Genomic DNA, 21,443 nt, shown 5'->3' on the forward strand with positions numbered 1-21,443 from the left:
TAGAATACCAGACCCATACCGAGGGTAAGGTTCGGTGTGGGGTCGCCCCTGTCGGGGCGGGTGCTCCATTGTGGTAGGCAGGTGTGAATAATAGCCCCCCACCCCTAGATAGGCAGGAAAGCCAGAATAGGGTTTAATAGGAGGTCAACACTGCCATCACATACGCAGCACCCCGGTCACACCGGTTTCAGGCACCACCAACTGCCAGGACCACCCTCTGCGATTGGGGATCAGACTCGGATGAGGTGAGATCCAACCATTTTTTCATATATTCATTGGTGTATGAGATACAGTGGAGGTTGTTATGTTAGTTGTTATTTCTGTCTCTCACCCAGTATGAAATATATTTTAAGCGACCTAGTAAAGGTTATGTTTTAAATAATCCAGTTTACAAAATTTATCAGTATATTGTGGGTGTAAACCGATACCACCACACTTATTGGAAGTGGCGGTACAATATAATTTTTGGAATAATAGGTGACCCCCTATGTATTTGCATGGTTAACTAGGTCCCATCTCTCACTGATAGCCCAAAGACGTGCTCCATCTTCTCTGTGCTCTCTTAAGCCTGTTTTCCACAGGCCGATCGAGCAAGCGGTTGTTGGAAGGGAAGTATTCCCTCCCGGCAATCGCTTGCTAGCTAGTGGAGGAGACCGCTGCTACTACATGTAGTAATCTCCTCCGCAGCATGGGCAGGAGCGTTTTCTCGTTCATCGGGTATTCGGTGGCAGTATTACACTGCAAGATGATCGCCAATGCTAGCAATGATCTTGACAACAATCTGTCCGTGTAATAGGACATTAAGTCTCTACCAAAATAAGGCGAGAATAACAGAGCCTGAAAGGGCATGTTGCTCTACAATAACCTTCAGCCCCCTGTTCACGTAGTTGTGGAGGAGGAGGTTCTCAGGTACATGGAACTGATAGCTTCTAACAGGTCCCCATGAAATGCTGGAAGTTCTATAGAACATTTTATCCACACGTATGGAACATCCATATTCCATATCCGTGAATCCGTATCTATTTGTAATTGCTATGCTTCTGTAGAGCTCCCCAATAATGTTCTTCATGTCTGACCTTGTGAGAATATATCATCTGTATCATGTAAGGACAGAGCACTATGATTCATCATTTATGAAGAGCTTTAGTGCAGTGGAACATGGAGTTCCAGGGAAATGGATCAGCTGAGAACATTTTGGATAAAGGCAGGCCAGGCAATACAGCATTTTTAATGCTAATGTAAAGAGAACCCCCATCCTTATAGCAGCCAATGCAGCTGTATTATGCACTTTAGGCTGGGATTATATAGCAAAAATGAACTTGAAAAGCATCTAAAAATCATTTTAGACGCCGGTGGCCTTTTTACACACCTGAAACAGGGGTTGAAAATTGTAAATGAGATGGGCCTGCCGGCCCACCCCCTACCCCACCCACAATTTTAGACCTGGCGTGAACAGGGCAAAGTAGCAGATAGCGGCGCAACGCATCTGTACCTGAAATACGCCTTATATTTCAGTATAATAAATGACCACCCATAGTATTTAATATGGAGTCCACAGGCTATCATAAAGAGTAACCTATAGTCTGTTGGTCACTGGCAAACACATAATATAAGGCATTGGGGAATGACTATACAAGCATTCTCTTAATGAGGTTTTTCCCAGAATTAAAATTACCTGTGGGTCTGACTAAGAGAACTGGTGTTCCATGCAGCTGCACCATTCAAAGTCTATGGGACTGATAAAGATAACCAAGTACTGTGGTCAGCCATCTCAGTCAGTCCCATAGACTTTGAATGGAGCAGCAACAAACTTGGAAGACAGTTGCAACCTTTTAAACAGCGGACACGGGGCCCCCATTCTTGTGATCAGTGTGGGTCGAAGCAATTGGCCCATCAGCGATCAGATAACTTATAAATTACCTCTTGGTGGATGCAATTACACCCTGAGCATTGAACAGTGTATTGTCTTTTGCCCACACACATTTTCTGGTATCTTGCAAACACCTGACCCATATGAGTTCTTGCGCTTGCACATATCAATCTTAAACCATACAAACCGGGATGAAGTTACAAGGATTACTGTTTCTTATGATACAAAAGTTTCATTTATTCAATGAGGTCTACATGTGGACAACTACTGCATTTCAGCAAAAGACATGTCTCTTCTTGATGGGGTCTTGAAATCTGTGCCAACATGCTTAGAAATGTACTTCATTTGGTGCCAGACAGTAAATCCCTGTGCAGTAAGTTCCCCAGTTGTAGTTATGAATCTGTGAACTGAAGATTTAGAGCTCCGACAAGTGCGCCGTCCTTCATAAGACTACTCATATCATAGTGCATATTACCCAATAATTGGCTTATCCCCATCACAAGGCAAACTTTACCCTTGATATCACAGGAGTCATAAAATGTACGTCATGCCCAGAAACATTAGCTATTTTCTTTGAAAAACATAATCAGAATACAGAAATCAGCAAAGTGAATGTTCTCAGTAGCTCGGGCTTATCTGCATGTGGTGATATGCTCCACTGGGTCACAGAGTCACGTGCAGGACCTCTAGTAAACTCAGCTAGGGAACTGGAGAAGACGAGCCTACAGGTGAGCAGCTCAGCTCAAGCCTATGAGCCATGAAAGGCACAACATAACAGGAACACCTCCAAGCCAATTCATTTCAATTTTAGGCATCAACAGGGTCTGAATGATACCATTTTCCAAAATAAACAATATATGTACCCACATAGCTATATTACAACAATGGGGCCAGCTAGGTGTCGGATTATCAAGTGTTCTAGATTATTAGATGGTCAGAAAAAAAAAAAATTGGAGAACTGTAATTTTCCAATTGGTCATCTCTGCTTAAAAGCCTGAACAAAAATAGGGCCCATGAGGTTCAAAACAGCCTACAATACAACTAAGGGTCCATTCACATGACTGTATTTTCAGTCCGCATCCGATATGCATTTTTTCAGGATCAGATGAGAATTCATTTATTTCAATGGGGCTGCAAAAGATGTGGACAGCACACCCGTTCCATTGATCCACAAAAAAGGTAGAACATGTCCTATTCTTGTCCGATATGCAGGACGCACATGCCGGGGATCTGTGTTTTGAGACCACAAAACAGATAAGGCTGTGTGAATGGATCCTTGGGAGACATGCATGTGCTCTGTACAGCTGGATGGTGGGTCCTCAGTCACCGTGTCTAGTGGGCACAAGATAATCCAGCTTTAGGCTCCCTTCACACAAGCGTATTTGCAATCCGTATATGGCCCAGATTTTATGTACCAGAATCCACTGCTAATGTTAATGAATAGGGCTAGCACATGGGCTTATAATTCCGCAGCATGTCCGAGTTTTGTATGTACAGTTACAGTCTATAGGAGTGCAGGGAGGAAAGAATATGCATGTAAATCCTGAAGCAATACTGATGGTATATCATCAGGAATCCGTGCGTATTCCAGAGCCAGACTACTAACGGATTTCAATACGCTGGTGCGAAAGCGGCCTTAGCCTATATATCCAAATGTCTGAATATTCTTTGGACAATCCTTGTTTATTAGAAGGGTCCCCTCACAATAAGTGGATCACAGGGTACATTACTACTGGGGTGGGACATCCAACAATCAACTGCAATCTGCAGAGGAACCTGCTAGGAAGTGCCGAGTCCCCCTGCAGCACCCCCACAGAGGAAATTAAAGGAGTTGTCCATTGTTATATTTATTGATGACCTATCCTCAGGATAGATCATAAATATGAGATCAGCTGGGGTCAGACACCCGGCACCCCCTCCGATCAGCTATTTGAAGAGAAGGTGCGCGCCGTGCCAGCGCTGCCTCCCCTTCACGGTTTACCTTCTAGCCGTTGCATCTGCAGCGGTGAGCAGGTGTAATTACAACCAAGCGGTCCCATTCATTTCAATGGTACGGATCACTGTATTGAAGAAGAGAAGGTAAACCGTGAAGAGGATGCAGCGCTGGCACGGCGCGCGCCTTCTCTTCAAATAGCTGATCGGCAGGGGTGCCGGGTGTCGGACCCCAGCCAATCTGATATTGATGACCTATCCTGAAGATAGGTCATCAATAAATATAAATTGGACAACCCCTTTAAGTAATACTATCCATGTCATGTATAACCATGCCAGATCCTCCAGAGTGAGAGAGACTCATATTGTATCATCCATGGGGAGGGCTGTTGGCTAGACAATCAGGTCGCCATCCTTATTTTACTTGCGCTTCCTGGAATAGTGAAATGTTGGCTGATCCCTGAAATCGCATTTAATCTTCACACAAATAAGTAGTCTCATTATTTAGGAACACAAAAAAGTAAAAAGGTCTAGTGGCTCAACTACACCCAAGTAGGGAACGGGTGCACACACCTTTAGATACACCCAAAGTCAATAACATTTTTTTATCTTTTAGCTACTCTCATTATTAATCTCTCATAATTAAGGGGCAAAGTTAAAAAAAAAAAAGAAAAAAGTCTACATGCAGCAACTCAAACTCCAGATTCTTCAGTAACTTATGGGAGTTAAAAGGGATTTTCTTACATCCCTTTACCACAAGATCAAGTCACTGGTCTGTCTATGGGTAGCACACAAGGATAAATTTAAGTGAAAGGTCAATAGCCACAATCTTGTCTTGCAGAATATGATCCGCAGTAAGTAATGGTAACCAGTAAGGTTTTCTGAATCTACAAACATGCTGAAGCTGTGACTTCTGGCAATTAGCATGTTTCTTTAATGGGTTAAACTGAGATTGAGTTAAACATCAGTTTTGCTTCAACCCCTTAGGCTGGTTTCACATGGGCGTTGCGGGAAAAGGTGCGGGTGCGTTGCGGGAACATGCCCGATTTTTCCGCGCGAGTGCAAAACATTGTAATGCGTTTTGCACGCGCGTGAGAAAAATTGGCATGTTTGGTACCCAGACCCGAACTTCTTCACAGAAGTTCAGGCTTGGGATCGGTGTTCTGTAGATTGTATTAGTTTCCCTTATAACATGGTTATAAGGGAAAATAATAGGATTCTGAATACAGAATGTATAGTACAATAGGGCTGGAGGGGTTAAAAAAATAATAATTTAACTCACCTTAATTCCCTTGATCGCGCAGCCGGCATCTCTTCTGTCTTCTTTGCTGTGCACAGGAATAGGACCTTTGATGACGTCACTGTGCTCATCACATGGTCCAATCGCATGGTTCATCACCATAGTGAGGGACCATGTGATGTGACGTCACCACAGGTCCTTAGCCGGCAGCTCAACATTACAGAAGAAGACAGAGATCCGCAACTACGCGATCAAGTGGACTCGGCGAGTTAATTTTTATTTTATTTTTTAACCCCTCCATCACTATTTTACTTTGCATTCTGTATTCAGAATGCTATGATTTTCCCTTATAACCATGTTATATGTGAAAATAATACAGATCGGGTCCCCAGCCCGATCGTCACCTAGCAACCATGAGTGAAAAATCGCACCGCATCTGCACTTGCTTGCGATTTTCACGCGGCCCCATTCACTTCTATGGGGCCTGCGTTGCATGAAAACCGCAGAATATAGAGCTTGCTGCAATTTTCACGCAACGCACAAGTGATGTGTGAAAATCACAGCTCATGTGCACAGCCCCATAGAAATGAATGGGTCCGGATTCAGTGCGGGTGCAATGTGTTCAACTCACGCATTGCACCCGCGCAGAATACTCGCCCGTGTGAAAGGGGCCCTACGGATCGTGACAATTTTCATTTTTTTCCTCCCTGCCTTCAAAAGGCCCATAACTCTTACTTTTCCATTCACGTAGCCTATCTTTTTGCGGGACAAGTTGTATTTTTTTAATGGCACCATTTCATTTATCAAGGCTTGTATTTAAAAAAATAATAATAATAAATAAAAAAGGAAAAAAAAATAATTTCCAGCATGGTTTTTCAGGTTTTGTTTTTATGGTGTTCATTATAAGCCAAGGCTAATTGCACATGAGCGAATTTTATGTCTAGATGCTTTCCATTTTGTGAAAATTCAGCATCCAGACGGAATCCTGCCTGACCTATTCATTTCAATGGGTATATGCATATGAGCATTTTTCACTGATCATCCGAGCGTTCAGGGGAAAAATAAAAAATAAAAATATTAAAATTGCAGCGAGTTCTATTTTGTCCATTTTCACACAGCCTTTGCCCAACAGAAATGAATGGGGCTGCATGAAAAACATAAAGCATCTAAATGCAATGCGTTTTCACTGATGGTCACAAGGAGATGTTGAGTGTTATTAGTCAAGCGCATGAAAAACAGATGCAATACGGACAGAAAAAGTATAACACCGAACAGACCCTGACATATTCCGTATCGCTCAGTTCTGTTTTGCTTGGTTGTAGTGACCGCTTATAATACTCTTTTACATTCTTATTTTACTGTGGCTTTTTTTTTTTCTCATCAGGTTTAACATAAATGGATATTAAAAAAAAAATATATATATATATATATATATATATATATATTTTTTTTTTTATAATTTTAGGGCATTAGTCTAACTGCCCCTAAATGTCCTCGATCTGTAATAAGAAGTCCAGAAGTTCGTCAGAGTTCATTTACACTAAAAGCGACCTCTGCACTGAGAGGACTGTGCCTTTAAATATATGGCAGTATGTATATAGATCTGCAATGTAAACAGCCTGTGTGAACTGGAGTAACCCGGAACCTTTGTTCTTGCTGATCCCAGTCATTTCCATAGACACAGGACACTGACCAGCAGTAACCCCTCTTACAAAGGGCAGGACAACTCCCCACCCACAAGTCAGCTCACTACCACGGTCAATCACCAGCCGGACCCCCATCAGACCGCACATTCCTCAACCTCAGGCTGGGAAAATGTAGCAGGTTTGAGGATGCATCAGTCTCTCTTTACAATCAGTGTTCTAGTATATCAACACATTGGTATAAAAAATTAAAAAAAAGGAACATACAAAAAAGTAATGTGGATAAAATACATATACACACATACATAGCAGTGCGAAACAACTGGCAAAAAAATAGATTATGAAATAAAATAAATAATAGATTACGGTATATACAGGGTATGGTGGAATTCCACAAGAAGCAAATGGAATGGCAAGCCTTCGATTTAAAAATTTTCATATGAAAAAATATTATTATTAAAATAAATACATTAGGATTTGTTCACATCAGCATCACGGCTTCAGTTCTTAAAGGGGCTTCATCCGAAGTCACTTTGTTCAAAACTTCGGAATAACACTGTACAGAGATTTGTCTCTGCACGGTATTAGAATGTATGGGCTCTGATGAGCCGAAGTTCGTGAAAAAAGTATCTGTTTTTCAGATGATGCCTTTTAGTCAATTCTTTATATAAAAAAAGGGGTTGTTTCACAAGAAAAAGTACACAAAAAAAACAAAACACTACACATGTGAGCGGGCCATATGCACACAGCATCATAGATTACAATGATGCTGTGCACGTCAGGCCGCCCGCGGGGCTATTGTTCTGCACTTATATGATCTTATGACGCTGTGCACACGATCAATGCTGCTCCGGGATATATGGCCTAATATTCTGTGCCTTTAAAAATTCACTTTTTATTAAACATGATTAAAAAATACTATTTACCATTTCATAGTTACAGTAGGGATTCAAAACATATAGCGCCATAGTGTATATTCAATCACAGAACCATAACAGCATGATAGTATAAAAGGTAACAAAAATCCTTTAATTGCCCTGCATCTCTCTCATTGAGGTAAGGTATGGCCGACTTAGGCTACTTTCACACTTGGGGCAGGACGGATCCGACAGGCTGTTCACCCTGTCGGATCCGTCCGTCAGCTGTTTCGCTGTGCCGCCGCTCCGTCCCCATTGACTATAATGGGGGCAGAGGCGGCGCTCCGGCGCAGTACGGCAGTGCACGGCGAAAGGCCGTCGGACTAAAAGTCCTGCATGTCCGACTTTTTAGTCCGACGGCCTCTGAATGCGAACTGCTGTACAGCGCCGGAGCGCCGCCCCGTCCCCATTATAGTCAATGGGGACGGAGCAGCGGCACGGCGAAACAGCCGAAGGACGGATCCGACAGGGTGAACAGCCTGTCGGATCCGTCCTGCCGCAAGTGTGAAAGTACCCTTACCTCTTTTTAGTTAGCTACTGACAGCAATAATATATGGGGTTAGCGTGCCACATCTTAGGCAATATCGCCTCTGAACCAACCCCTAGATCAGGGATGCTCAACCTGCGGCCCTCCAGCTGTTAGGCTGTAGTCTGTTCAGGCATGCTGGGAGTTTTAGTTTTGCAACAGCTGGAGGGCCGCAGGTTGAGCATGCCTGCCCTAGATCAGTCTTTCCTTACTGTGCAATGGATAATAAAGATATAATATCATATAGTTAGACTGCAAACGGACCTTACTATCTGTAACATACCTTAGATTGAGTGTAAAATGGCAACTTCCCCTCAACGCGCGTTTCGCGTTATTGCTTCTTCAGGAGGAAAGGATAGATCATTACTGTCAGTAACTAAAGAGGTAGTGGGCCATACCTTACTTTAATGAGAGAGATGCGGGGCATTAAAAGATTTCTGGTACCTTTATACTATCATGCCGTTATGGTTCTGTGATTGAATATGTACTACGGCGCTATATGTTTGAATCCCTACTGTAATTATGAAATGGTAATTAGTATTTTTTAATCATGTTTACTAAAAAGTGCATTTTTGTTGCAAATTTCTTTTTTATTGAGTTTAGAAAAGGACATGGTACATGAGAAGAAAACAGTACATGTGACATGAGTCCTTTGAAAGTTTTTGCATACATAATACAGACAGAAACCTGTATTTTAAAATAGCTGAAATGAAATAGAAGAACTTGTTCTATATCTTCTGGGTGAGAGGACATATCGATTACCTAGTACATTCCGTATCCGTCCCACCACAGAGTAGAGCAATGACAGCAAAGTGCATTTTTTGAGGAACAGAGTGTTACTCATATGTTGTTGGTAAAGTTGCATGTTTGTATACTTTTTTCATGTATGTCTTAATGTATACATTAAACGTAAAGCAAAACCGAGATATGAACAGCCCCTTAAGCTGGGTTCACGTCATGTATACATTAAACAGATGCCCAAGACAGAAGCCATACAGTGGCATCCATCACCACAGGGTTCCATTGTAAAAAAAAAAAACACAACAACCTGCAGCTCCCCAGCTGTTGTAAAACTACAACTCTGACCATGCCCTGCTGTAGGCAGTCTAGGAATGCTGCGAGTTGTAGTTTTGCAGCAGCTAGAGAGCCCCATGTTGGCCATCCCTGCACTAAGGGCTCACTCAGATGGCCGAAGTGTTTTGCGGTCCGCAGATTGCGGCTCCACAAAACATACGTGCAATCCGCATTTTGCAGACCGCACATCGCCAGCACTATGATAGAAAATGCCCATTCATCTCTGCAATTGCGGACAAGAATAGGACATGCTCTATCTTTTTGCGGAGTCGTGGAATAGAACTATGAATGCGGAAAAATCGCGGACCCATTTATACCGTCGTTGGAGTATTTTTTTTTGCTGGACTCTGCAAGATGGAAAAAGTGTAGTGTACTACATTTCTGCATCCTTCCTCCTCCCCTCCCCCAATGTTAAACATGGGACAAAAACGTGATGTGAACAGCCCCTTACATTCTAACAAATTATAGCTTTCTAGGAGTCAAGCACATGGAGACGACGCGGCTCTGTGCTACTGACCTGCTGGCACATGGGCCCACCTTCATGAAGGCTATTGCGCCAAAATGCTGGTGCACCTCCTTTGTCAAAAGGGTCTAGAAAAGGTAGATTCGGCGAGTCCAAAAATGTAGCAAATGTATTACTGCCACTCAATAATGGTGAATAACGGCTGGCTAAGAGTTGGCTTAAAATTAAAAATAAGGGGGCACATTTATTAAGACCATCGGTCTTAATAAAACCGTAAGATGGCGGTGGATCCAATGCTATAATGTAGAGGCGCTGGCCTCTCCATAACTTAGGTCAGGCATCCTCAAACTGCGGCCCTCCAGCTGTTGCAAAACTACAACTCCCAGCATGCCCGAACAGCCTACACATATCAGCCTACAGCAGGGCATTGTGGGAGTTGTAGTTTTACAACAGCTGTAGGGCCGCAGTTTGAGGATGCCTGACTTAGGTGGATCATCCGCCAGTTCTAAATATATGACAGCTTCTGAGCTGTCTTAGGCCTCTTGCACGGGCACCGACTGTGGGCCAGCAACGTGCGGATCGCGACCCCATTCACTTGAATGGGGTCCGCGATCCGTTCGTTCCGCAAAAAGATAGGACAAGTTCTATCTTTTTGTGGAACGGAAGCATGGAATGGAACCACAGAAGCACTCCGTAGTGCTTCCGTTCCGTGGTTTCGTTCTGCACCCCATCTCCGGATTTGCAGACCCATTCAAGTGAACGGGTCCGCATCTGTGATGTGGAATGCATACGGCCGGTGTTTCGTGTATTGTGGACCCGCCGTATGCGGGCCGCAATACAGCCACGGGGTGCAAGAGGCTTTACATGTAGACCTGAAACAGGCGTAGAAAATGTTAAATGAGACGGTTTTCACAACCCGTCCTCTTCAACGCCCACAATTTCAGACCTGGCGTGAGCGGGGGAGAAGTCGCAGATTGTAGCGCAACTAACTGCTGCACCGTAATCTGTGCCTTAAATACGCCTAATATAGGGGTAATTCAGCATCTTAAATGACCCCCAAAAGTTATAAAACTGTCTGAAAGAAAAACCATTGGCATAGCAACCAATCACAGCGCAGCTTTTATTTCTAATTCTGCTCTTGAACAATTAACGCTGCGCTGTGATTGGTTATGAGGGGCCACACACAGTTTCACTTTTAGTCAGTTGTATATAATAGCACTCCATATGGAGCCATATCATTGAAATGCTTCTAGTGCTGTCCGAAGGCCCAATTTCCTGTCAGCTTCATACATAATCCTTCAGGAAAAACCCTGTATGAAATGGGAGGCCTACGGGTGTACAGTATGGCACTACAGACATCTGCCAGTGTGTAAGGCTATGTGGAATAGTATAGATGTTTAGCTGCAGGCCTGTCCCAACCAGTCAGGCGAGAACATAATGACACTGTACGCAGAGGATGCAGGTGAGTCACGGTCAAGTATGGAAAAACAATGCTATCACCACACTGGTTACCAGTAGCGATAGGAGAACACGGACTGGGTCTACTGGAAATCCATGTCAGCCTCACTGGTGACATCTCAGGAGGCATGAGGCACTGGATGATTGCCATCGCTAGACACTGTTCATAGGGCTCCTAGAACTGATCAGTGCCAGCCAGGATGAGGGCTCCTCACAGTCACAAATATTTAGGAAGGGAGTCATCAATTTAATGGCAGACAATAACGTAATTATAATGAAGTCACAGCAACCAAATATGTTCATGGCGTTTCTGGGAACAGGTTGGTACAATAACCAGATTGGCAAGTCATGGGTAGGGGGAAGTGTTATATAATATATACAGACACGGTGACGGACAGGGGTGCTCTATGTGGGGTGTAATACATAAAGGGGCGGCTCTGGTATAAATGTTAATAGTCTAACAGAAGGTGAGCCCCCATTATACACAATGAGGTGGTCTGAACGGGGCGCACACTATACATATAGGGGTGCTCAGCATGTCCCCATTATACATTTAGGGGTGTGACCTGTAAGGAATCTTTTGGGTCCATCGGAGGGGTTCCTTAAGTATGGGTATGTAGGTCCACATTACACATGGGGATAACCTGTGAGGCATTTCTTTCTCTGACAGATATGGGGGGCTCCCTGTCTGGAGCTGAGGGAGTCTTCCTTACAGTTGCAGGGTGACCTGTGAGGAATATCTAGGATCTTTGTCTATTACAGATATGGGGGACTCCCTGTCTGGAGCTGAGGGGGTCTTCCTTACATTTGCGGGGTGACCTGTGAGGAATATCTAGGATCTCCATCTATTACAGGTATGGGGGCTCCCTGTCTGGAGCTGAGGCGGTCTTCCTTACACTTGCGGGGTGACCTGTGAGGAATATCTAGGATCTCTCTCTATTACAGATATGGGGGGCTCCCTGTCTGGAGCTGAGGGGGGCTCCCTTACAGTTGCGGGGTGACCTGTGAGGAATATCTAGGATCTCTCTCTATTACAGATATGGGGGGCCCCCTGTCTGGAGCTGAGGGGGTCTTCCTTACATTTGCGGGGTGACCTGTGAGGAATATCTAGGATCTCTCTCTCTCTCTCTCTTACAGATATGAGGGGCTCCTTGTCTGGAGCTGAGGGGGTCTTCCTTACAGTTGCAGGGTGACCTGTGAGGAATATCTAGGATCTCTCTCTCTTACAGATATGAGGGGCTCATTGTCTGGAGCTGAGGGGGTCTTCCTTACAGTTGCAGGGCGACCTGTGAGGAATATCTAGGATCTCTCTCTATTACAGATATGGGGGGCTCCCTGTCTGGAGCTGAGGGGTCTTCCTTACAGTTGCAGGGTGACCTGTGAGGAATATCTAGGATCTCTCTCTATTACAGATATGGGGGGCTCCCTGTCTGGAGCTGAGGGGTCTTCCTTACAGTTGCAGGGTGACCTGTGAGGAATATCTAGGATCTCTCTCTATTACAGATATGGGGGACTCCCTGTCTGGAGCTGAGGGGGTCTTCCTTACATTTGCGGGGTGACCTGTGAGGAATATCTAGGATCTCTCTCTCTCTCTCTTACAGATATGAGGGGCTCCTTGTCTGGAGCTGAGGGGGTCTTCTTTACACTTGCAGGGTGACCTGTGAGGAATATCTAGGATCTCCCTCTCTTACAGATATGGGGTCTCCTTGTCTGGAGCTGAGGGGGTCTTCCTTACAGTTGCAGGGTGACCTGTGAGGAATATCTAGGATCTCTCTCTATTACAGATATGGGGGGCTCCCTATCTGGAGCTGAGGGGGTCTCCCTTACAGTTGCGGGGTGACCTGTGAGGAATATCTAGGATCTCCATCTATTACAGATATGGGGGGCTCCCTGTCTGGAGCTGAGGGGGTCTTCCTTACATTTGCAGGGTGACCTGTGAGGAATATCTAGGATCTCTCTCTATTACAGATATGGGGGGCTCCCTGTCTGGAGCTGAGGCAGTCTTCCTTACACTTGCAGGGTGACCTGTGAGGAATAACTAGGATCTCTCTCTATTACAGATATGGGGGGCTCCCTGTCTGGAGCTGAGGGGGGCTCCCTTACAGTTGCGGGGTGACCTGTGAGGAATATCTAGGATCTCTCTCTATTACAGATATGGGGTGCACTGTGTGTGGCTGAGAGGTTCTTCATTAAACATGTGGGGGGTGAAGAATATCTGGGGTCCCTCTCCAGATACAAATATGGGGGTGCCCTGTCAGGACGGATAGCCTTCCGTTCCAGATATAGGGGTACACTATGTGTAGTTTATCAGCCCATAGAAAGGAGAACTCACCCATACAGGAGCCACACACCAGCGCAGCTGCGTTCAGGGCTCCGGCAGATGCTCCATAGATCTTGGTGGCCTCAGTGATCAGGTAAGGCGCCTTCTCCTGCAGACAGCTGGACACCCCGACATGATAGACGCCGAGGAAGCCACAGCCGGCGAAGGACAGGTTCCAGCCCCGCTCCCGGTCGAACATCACGACGGTACACGTAGGCGCCGGTCACTGGAATGACATGACTGCAGAGCGCCCCAGCAATAAGAGCAAATCATTTAAAGGACAGGATGACTGCCGCTGACCCCGCCCATCAAGGCGTGCCCTCCGAGCCAGTACAGCCAATCAGAGTAAGTACAGCGAGACCAGCCTCTGCCCTGCGCATTAGGAATTCCTATCGTCACCGGTGTTCCGTGATATTAGGGAAATATCATCACGGAACACCGGGACTCGCAGGAATCCGTGAGATCACGTGATGAGGCAGGGTCTGCTGTCATGTAGGCTGGTGTTCTCCTGCTTCCATCACTGAGCTTTGCATGGGAGATTTCTCCAACAAAACATTCAATGGGAAACATGCATAGGTAGATTTAACCCCTTCAGGACCTAGCCATTTTTCATATAGCAATGTGACAGGAAGATCTGCCTGTATGAACTAGGAGATGATCACGTGACAGTGTTTTGCTAGGTTAGGTTGTGCAGTGCAGGGGGCGGGGAAGGTTAGATTATTCACGCCCATAAATATTCATGAGGGAGAGCTCAGGCATTGTTGTTACACGCCCCCACAGCTTTGCTGCAGCATGTAAACAAAGCAATAATAACAGAACCATGCAAAGGTGTAAGTATGGGTTTTCTCTTAAGAAATCAAGCTTAACTAATGTATATGTGTGTCCTGATGAGTTTTATAAGTTTATTATTTTTTCCATAACTGGAATAACCCCTTTAAAGTATAACTGTCATATATATTTGATTTGGAGTATTGGATTGTGGTGATTAATATCTCCTTGGTGGCCCTATTTCAACTTTTCACTGTGTACTCAATTACCCCTTAATTCCACAGTTTAGTTCCCTGTACTGCCTACTTTTACCTATTGCTAGGCATGGTCCGTCTATGTGTGAAGGAGGGAGGACCCAGAAGCACAGCCTGCAAGGTCAGATTACTGACAGCCAGGGACTGTAAGTAAATGATTAAAGCCAGGTCCTCCCCAGCAGCTGATAACAGTGCCTGGGCTGTGTGCACTTCTCCCTGTCCCTGCGCTTGGCAGACGCTCCCTCACTCAGCAGACTGGGACAATGCAGAGTTGGAGCAGAGCAGGGAAGGGAGATCTGCCATCTGCCCAGTGTATAAATGAAAGCAACATGTGGTAAGAGGACCCCTTTGTGCTGCAGGATATTAACCCTTTAAGGGGAGGGCTCTGGTTACTGACACTTTTGGGGGGCTATTGTTACTGGCTAGTGAGGGCAGGCGGGATTAGCCTCAGGGTAAGGGCAGTGGCGGCCATCTTAACTGAATAGTGAAATTGCAGTTTTATGCAGACTGGTTGCTAAGGGCTGAATCTTATTAAATATGGGGTAAGTCAGTCTAATAGTAACTGATTCTGGAATATCATGCTATTAGTAACTACATATATGAAAATTGAAATTAGGGTCTAAGTGTGACAGTTATCCTTTAAGGACCAGGCCAAATTTTAGAAATCTGACATGTGTCACTTTATGTGGTAATAACTTTGGAACACTTTTACTTATCTAAGCTGTTCTGAGATGGTTTTCTTGTGACGCATTGTACAGTGGTAAATTTGAGTCAATATAAATTACTTTTATTTATTTAAAAAATCCTACATTTATAGAATTTTTTTTAAAATGTATAGTTTTTAAAATTTAAATTTCTCTGCTTTTAAGGGTACTTTCACACTAGCGTTCACGTTTTCCGGTATTGAGTTCCGTCCTAGGGAATTATCCCCATGCATTGTGAATGGAGAGTAATCCGTTCAGGATGCATCAGGAATGTCTTCAGTTCAGTAACTCGTTGGGTCCATTCACACGTCCATAGTGTATTGCGGATCCGCAATACACCCAGCCGGCACCCCCCATAGAACTGCCGATTCTTGTCCGCAATTGCAGACAAAAATAGGACATGTTCTATTTCTTTGCGGAGCCGCGGCCCGGAAGTTTGGGGCCGAAGCCCAGAAGTTCAGGGCCGCGTTCCGGAAATGCAGATGCAGAGAGCACATAGTGTGTTCTCCGCACTCATTTCTGCCCCATTGAAACGGATGCGGACCCATTTGCGGACGTGTGAATGGACCTTTACGGTATTTGGACAGCGAAAATATTGCAGCATGCTGTGGTATTTTCTTCGTCCAAAATTCCGAAACATTTGCCGGAATGCCGGATCCGACATTATTTTCCATTGAAATGCATTAATGCCGGATCCAGCACCAAGTGTTCCGAAAATTCTGATCCATGCGTAGACCTTTAAAAATGTGAGAAAAAAAATACCGGATCCGGTATTGCAATGCATTCGCAGTTCCGGCAAATTAACTGCCTGCCGAATCCAAAAACGCAAGTGTCAAAGTACTCTTAGGCAGATAGTGATACCTCACAAAATAGTTATTACTTTACATTCCCCATATGTCTACTTTATGCTGGCATAATTTTGTAGATGTAATTTTTTTTTTTTTAGGACGTTAGAAGGCTCAGAATTATAGAAGCAATTCTTAAATTTTTTAAGAAAATTTTCATAAGTGACCCTAATTTAGAAACTACACCCCTCAAGTTATTCTAAACTGATTTTACAAACATTCGTAAAGAGGTTGTCCGAGTTATGAAAAAGAAATATATAGCACTATAAATGTGATGGGCAGCAATATATAACTAAGCTAAGCAAGTGTTAGGCAAAAAAATATATTTCCTCATTTCCCTGGTTCTCTTCTGGTCTTTGTTTACTTGCAATAAAAACAATCTTTGCCCCTCCCCCTGCTGTGCAAAGGGAATAAATACAAATGTTGCCCTGAGTGACATGTCTGCCTGCTGGGATACTCAGCAGCATGTTGTATTTGTAGGACTACAAGTCCCAGCTGTACAATGACACTGCTGATACACACAGGATCTTCCCCCAACTTCCAATGCTCTGCAGAACTTCTCTTTCAGCTTTCTGTGACCAGCATTTGTCTCCTCACTGCCTGCAGCTACTCAGTAACCCTAAGTTTACACCTGAGCGTTTTACAGTGCGTTCCTACACGCTGTAAAACGCTCAACAAGAAGAAACCAATGCTTCCCTATGGGAATGGTTCTCACCTGGGCGTTTTACAGCGCGTACAATCGCGCTGTAAAACGCCCGACGCTCAAACAAGTTCTTGAGCTTTTTTGGGGCGTTCGCGATGGAGCGCTCTGTATGCGCGATTGTACCGGCGTTTACAATCGCGCATACAGAGACAAGCGAACGCCCATTGTCGCGCGTTCCCGAAAGTCTATGTATGGGAACGCGCGACAAAACGCCCCAAAGAAGCTCAAGAACTTTTTTGAGCGTAGGGCGTTATACAGAGCGTTCAAACGCGCTGTAAAACGCTCAAGTGTGAACCAGGGCCATAGGGAAGCATTGGTTTTCATGTGTTGAGCGTTTTACAGCGCGTTTGAACGCGCTGTAAAACATCTCAGGTGTGAACCCAGTGTTAAGAATGCAGGGAGAGAGCAATAAGCAGCAGCCGGCAGTGAAGGGGGGTGTGGCCAGCACAGTGACATCTCGTATACAAGCACATATATGCTCTCTCAAGCTTGTGCATGAAACATCATCACAGCAGGGAGAGAAGCTGACAAAGTAAGTGAATTGCAAAGTCCTTTTATTTGCCTAGTTAGAAACATACAAAGAACAAAAAAATAACTCAGACAACCCCTTTAACTCTTTATGTATTCCAAAAGAATTAAAGGAAAATTAAGATGACATTTCTAAATTTCACTTTTTTGACAGATTTTCCATATTAATCCATTTTTTTCTGTAAAAGGTTAACAGTCAAAGGTTAACAGTCAAACAAAACTCAAAATTTATTACCCTGATTCTGTGATTTACAGAAACACCCCACATGTGGTCATAAACTGCTGTAAAGGCACACAGCAGGGCACAGAAGAAAAGGAGCGCATATGGTTTTTGGAAGGCAAAATTTTGCTGGACTGGTTTTTAGACGCCATGTCCAATTTGAAGCCCCACTGATGCACCCTACAGTAGAAACAAGCAAACAATGACCCCATTTTGGAAACTAGGGGATAAGGTGACCATTTATTGATACTATTCTGGGTTACATATGATTTTTAATAGCTCTATATTGTTTTTTTTGTTAGGCAAGCTTACCAAAAATGGCTGTTCTGGCACAGTTTTTATTTTTTGTTTTTTACAATGTTCATCTGACAAGTTAGATCATGTGCTTTTTTAATAGAGCAAGTTGTTACGGATGCAATGATATCAAATATGTCTACTTTCTTTGTTTGTTTCACTTTTACATAATAAAGCATTTTTGAAAAAAAATCATGTTTTTGTGTCTACATTTTCTGAAAGACATATTTTTTCTATTTTTCTGCCGATCATCATGTGCAGGGGCTCGTTTTTTGTGGGAAGAGTTGACATTTCCATTGGTTCCAATTTTGGGTACATAATACTTTTTGATCATTCAGAATTACACTTTATTGGACAAGTAGACCCAAAAATGGTTGTTTTGGCACATTTTCTATTTTAGTTTTTTTACTGCATTCACCATAGGGGGTAGATCATGTGATATTTTTATAGAGGAAGTCGTTATGGATGCAGCGATACCTAATATGTCTATTTTTATTTTTATTTTTTGTGTTTTACACAATAAAAGCATAAAAAAAAAAAAGTTTTTGTGTCTCCATTTTCTGAAAGGCATATTTTTTTTATTTATTCTTTGGGCGATTGTCTTAGGTAGGGTGTTATTTTTTTGTGGGATGAGGTGACGGTTTGATTGGTAACATTTTGGGGTACACATGACTTTGTTCGCTTGGTATTACACTTTTTGTGATGTAAGGTGACAAAAAAGGATTTTTTGGCAGTTTTTATTTAATTTTTTATGGTGTTCATCTGAGGGGTTAGGTCATGTGATATTTTTATAGAGCTGGTTGTTATGGACGCAGCAATACCTAATATGTATAATTTATTTATTTATTTTACTTTAAGGCCCCTTGCACCTGCATTGAATCCGGACCCATTCACTTCAATAGGGCTGTTCAGATGAGTGGTGATTTTCACACATCACTCGTGCGTTGCATAAAAATCGCAGCATGTTCTATAGGCCTAATGCACATGACAGTATTTTTTCACGGTCCGCAAAACGGGGTTACGTTGTTCCGTTTTTGTTTCCGTGTGTCTTCCTTGATTTTTGGAGGATCACCAGATATGAAGGAAAGTGAAAAAAAAATCTAAGTCAAGTTTGCCTTGCAAATGATAGGAAAAAAACGGACGCGGATGACAATCTTGTGTGCCTCCGTGTTTTTTCACGGACCCATTGACTTGAATGGGTCCGCGAACCGTTGTCCGTGAAAAAAATAGGACAGGTCTTATTTTTTTGACGGACTGGAAACACGGATCACGGACGCGGATGACAAACGGTGCATTATCCGAGTATTCAACGGACTTATTGAAAGTCAATGGGTCTGCAGAAAATCACGGAAAACGGAACAACGGACACGGAACACAACAACGGTCGTGTGCATGAGGCCATATTCTGCATTTTTCACAGGCCCCATAGAAATGAATGGGGATGCATGAAAATTGCAAGCAAGTGCGGATGCAATGCGATTTTCAGGCATGGTTGCTAAGGAGACGAGGGATGAGTTTTACCCGGGACCCCATTTACTTTATTATTTTCCATTATAACATGGTTATAATGGAAAATAATAGCATTCTTTAATTCAGAATGCTAAGTAAAGGCTCCATTGTGGGGTTAAAAATAAAAAATAAATTTGACTCACCTCATCCACTTGATCGCGCAGCCGAGCTCGTCTTCTTTCTTCTTCTTCTTGCAGGACCTGGCTGGAAAAGGACCTTCGTTGACGTCACCACGTGGTGAGCGCGCTGACGTCAGCGCACGTCCTGCTGAATGAAGATAGAAGAACTGAACATCGGAACGCAATCGCAGTCAAAACTGACTGCAATTGTGTACCAACTCGCACGATTTTCCCTGATCGCAGACGCAACGCATCCGGACATGCTCGTCTGCAAGGGGCCTAACACAATAGAAGCATTTAAAAGCCATATTTTTTTCATTTTTTGGGCGATTGTCTCCTGTAGGGGCTCATTTTTTGCAGGATGAGGTGACGGTTTGATTGGTACCATTTTGGGGTACATACGACTCTTTTGATCACTTTTCGATTACTTTTTTTGGGAAGTTAGGTGGGCAAAATTTCAATTCCATCATAGTCTTTTCTTATTTTTATGTTTTTTATGGCATTCACCGTGCAAGGAAAGTAACATGACGCTTTCATAGATCAGGTCGTTACGGACTCGGTGATATCAAACATGTGTAGTGTATTTTTTTATTTTTTATTTATTAATCAATTATAAATGTGTGGCTATAAGAAGAAATTCAAATTTTTTTTTTTTACATTTATTTTTTATTTTTTTTGACCCAGACCCATTGGTTCTTGAAGATCCAGTGGGTCTGATGCCTCAATAATACACTGCAGTACTCTATATAGTGTACTGCATTGTATTGTGACTTTACTCTAAGGCTACTTTCACACTAGCGTTCGATCGGATCCGTTCTGAACGGATCCGATCATATTAATGCAGACGGAGGCTCCGTTCAGTACGGATCCGTCTGCATTAATAACTTAGAAAAATTTCTAAGTGCGAAAGTAGCCTGAGCGGATCCGTTCAGACTTTCAATGTAAAGTCAATGGGGGACGGATCCGCTTAAAGATTGAGCCATATGGTGTCATCTTCAAGCGGATCCATTCCCATTGACTTACATTGTAAGTCTGGACGGATCCGCACGCCTCCGCACGGCCAGGCGGACAGCTGAACGCGGAGGCGAGCGGAGCGGAGGCTGAACGCCGCCAGACTGATGCAGTCTGAGCGGATCCGCATCCATTCAGACTGCATCAGGGCTGGACGGAAGCGTTCTGCTCCGCTCGTGAGCCCCTTCAAACGGAGCTCACGAGCGGACAGCAGAACGCTTGTGTGAAAGTAGCCTTAGCCGGATCAGGCTCCTGCCTTTAGCAGGAGCCTGATCAGGTGTAGCTATACCATGGCAAGCCAGATGCCTGTGAAAGCATCTGGTTGCCATGGTAACCATCGGGACGCTGCCACAGCAGCGCAGCGCCCGATGGGGAAGGGAGGGAGCTTCCTCCCTCTGTGAACCCGCCCAGCATGGACTGCAATATATGCCTTTAGCTTCCTCCCTCTGTGAACCCGTCAAGCATGGAGCCTGATCAGGCTTAGCTATACCATGGCAAGTCAGATGCCTGTAAAGGCATCTGGTTGCCATGGTAACCATCGGGTCACTGCAACGGCACAGCAGCAGCCCGATGGGAGAGGGAGGGAGCTCCCTCCCTGTTAACCCTTTCCATACAGCGGTCCCTATGGAACGCGCATGGAAGGGGTTAAACGGCTGACATTGGTGTCAGCACTAATGTCAGCTGTTTCAAGCAGAATGTCAGCTGTATGCTGACACTCTGCCATCCTGAAATGGGGGAAAGGGGGGCAAGGGGGGCACATCAGGAGTTGCAGGGGGAAGGTGAAGTAATAAAATAATATTATATATACAGTACAGACCAAAAGTTTGGACACGCCTTCTCATTCAAAGAGTTTTCTTTATTTTAATGAGTATGAAGGCATCAAAACTATGAATTAACACATGTGGAATTAATTACTTTACAAACAAGTGTGAAACAACTGAAAATATGTCATATTCTAGGTTCTTCAAAGTAGCTACCTTTTGCTTTGATTACTGCTTTGCACACTCTTGGCATTCTCTTGATGAGCTTCAAGAGGTAGTCACCT

At 44.0% G+C, this 21,443-nt stretch overlaps 1 protein-coding gene across 1 annotated transcript in view; it reads right to left on the reverse strand.

Annotated features, from left to right (window-relative positions):
• Positions 1–13,721, reverse strand: part of LOC122926460 (patatin-like phospholipase domain-containing protein 2) — a 28,091-nt gene extending 14,370 nt beyond the window's left edge. The window contains exon 1 of the mRNA XM_044277841.1: positions 13,456–13,721. Within this exon, the coding sequence (XP_044133776.1) occupies positions 13,456–13,642 (187 nt within the window). The 5' untranslated portion in view covers positions 13,643–13,721. The remainder of the gene's footprint in view (positions 1–13,455) is intronic.
• Positions 13,722–21,443: the final 7,722 nt, after the last annotated feature.

The sequence above is a fragment of the Bufo gargarizans genome, chromosome 2 (genome assembly GCF_014858855.1).
Source record: "Bufo gargarizans isolate SCDJY-AF-19 chromosome 2, ASM1485885v1, whole genome shotgun sequence".
Classification (NCBI taxonomy): Eukaryota; Metazoa; Chordata; class Amphibia; order Anura; family Bufonidae; genus Bufo; species Bufo gargarizans.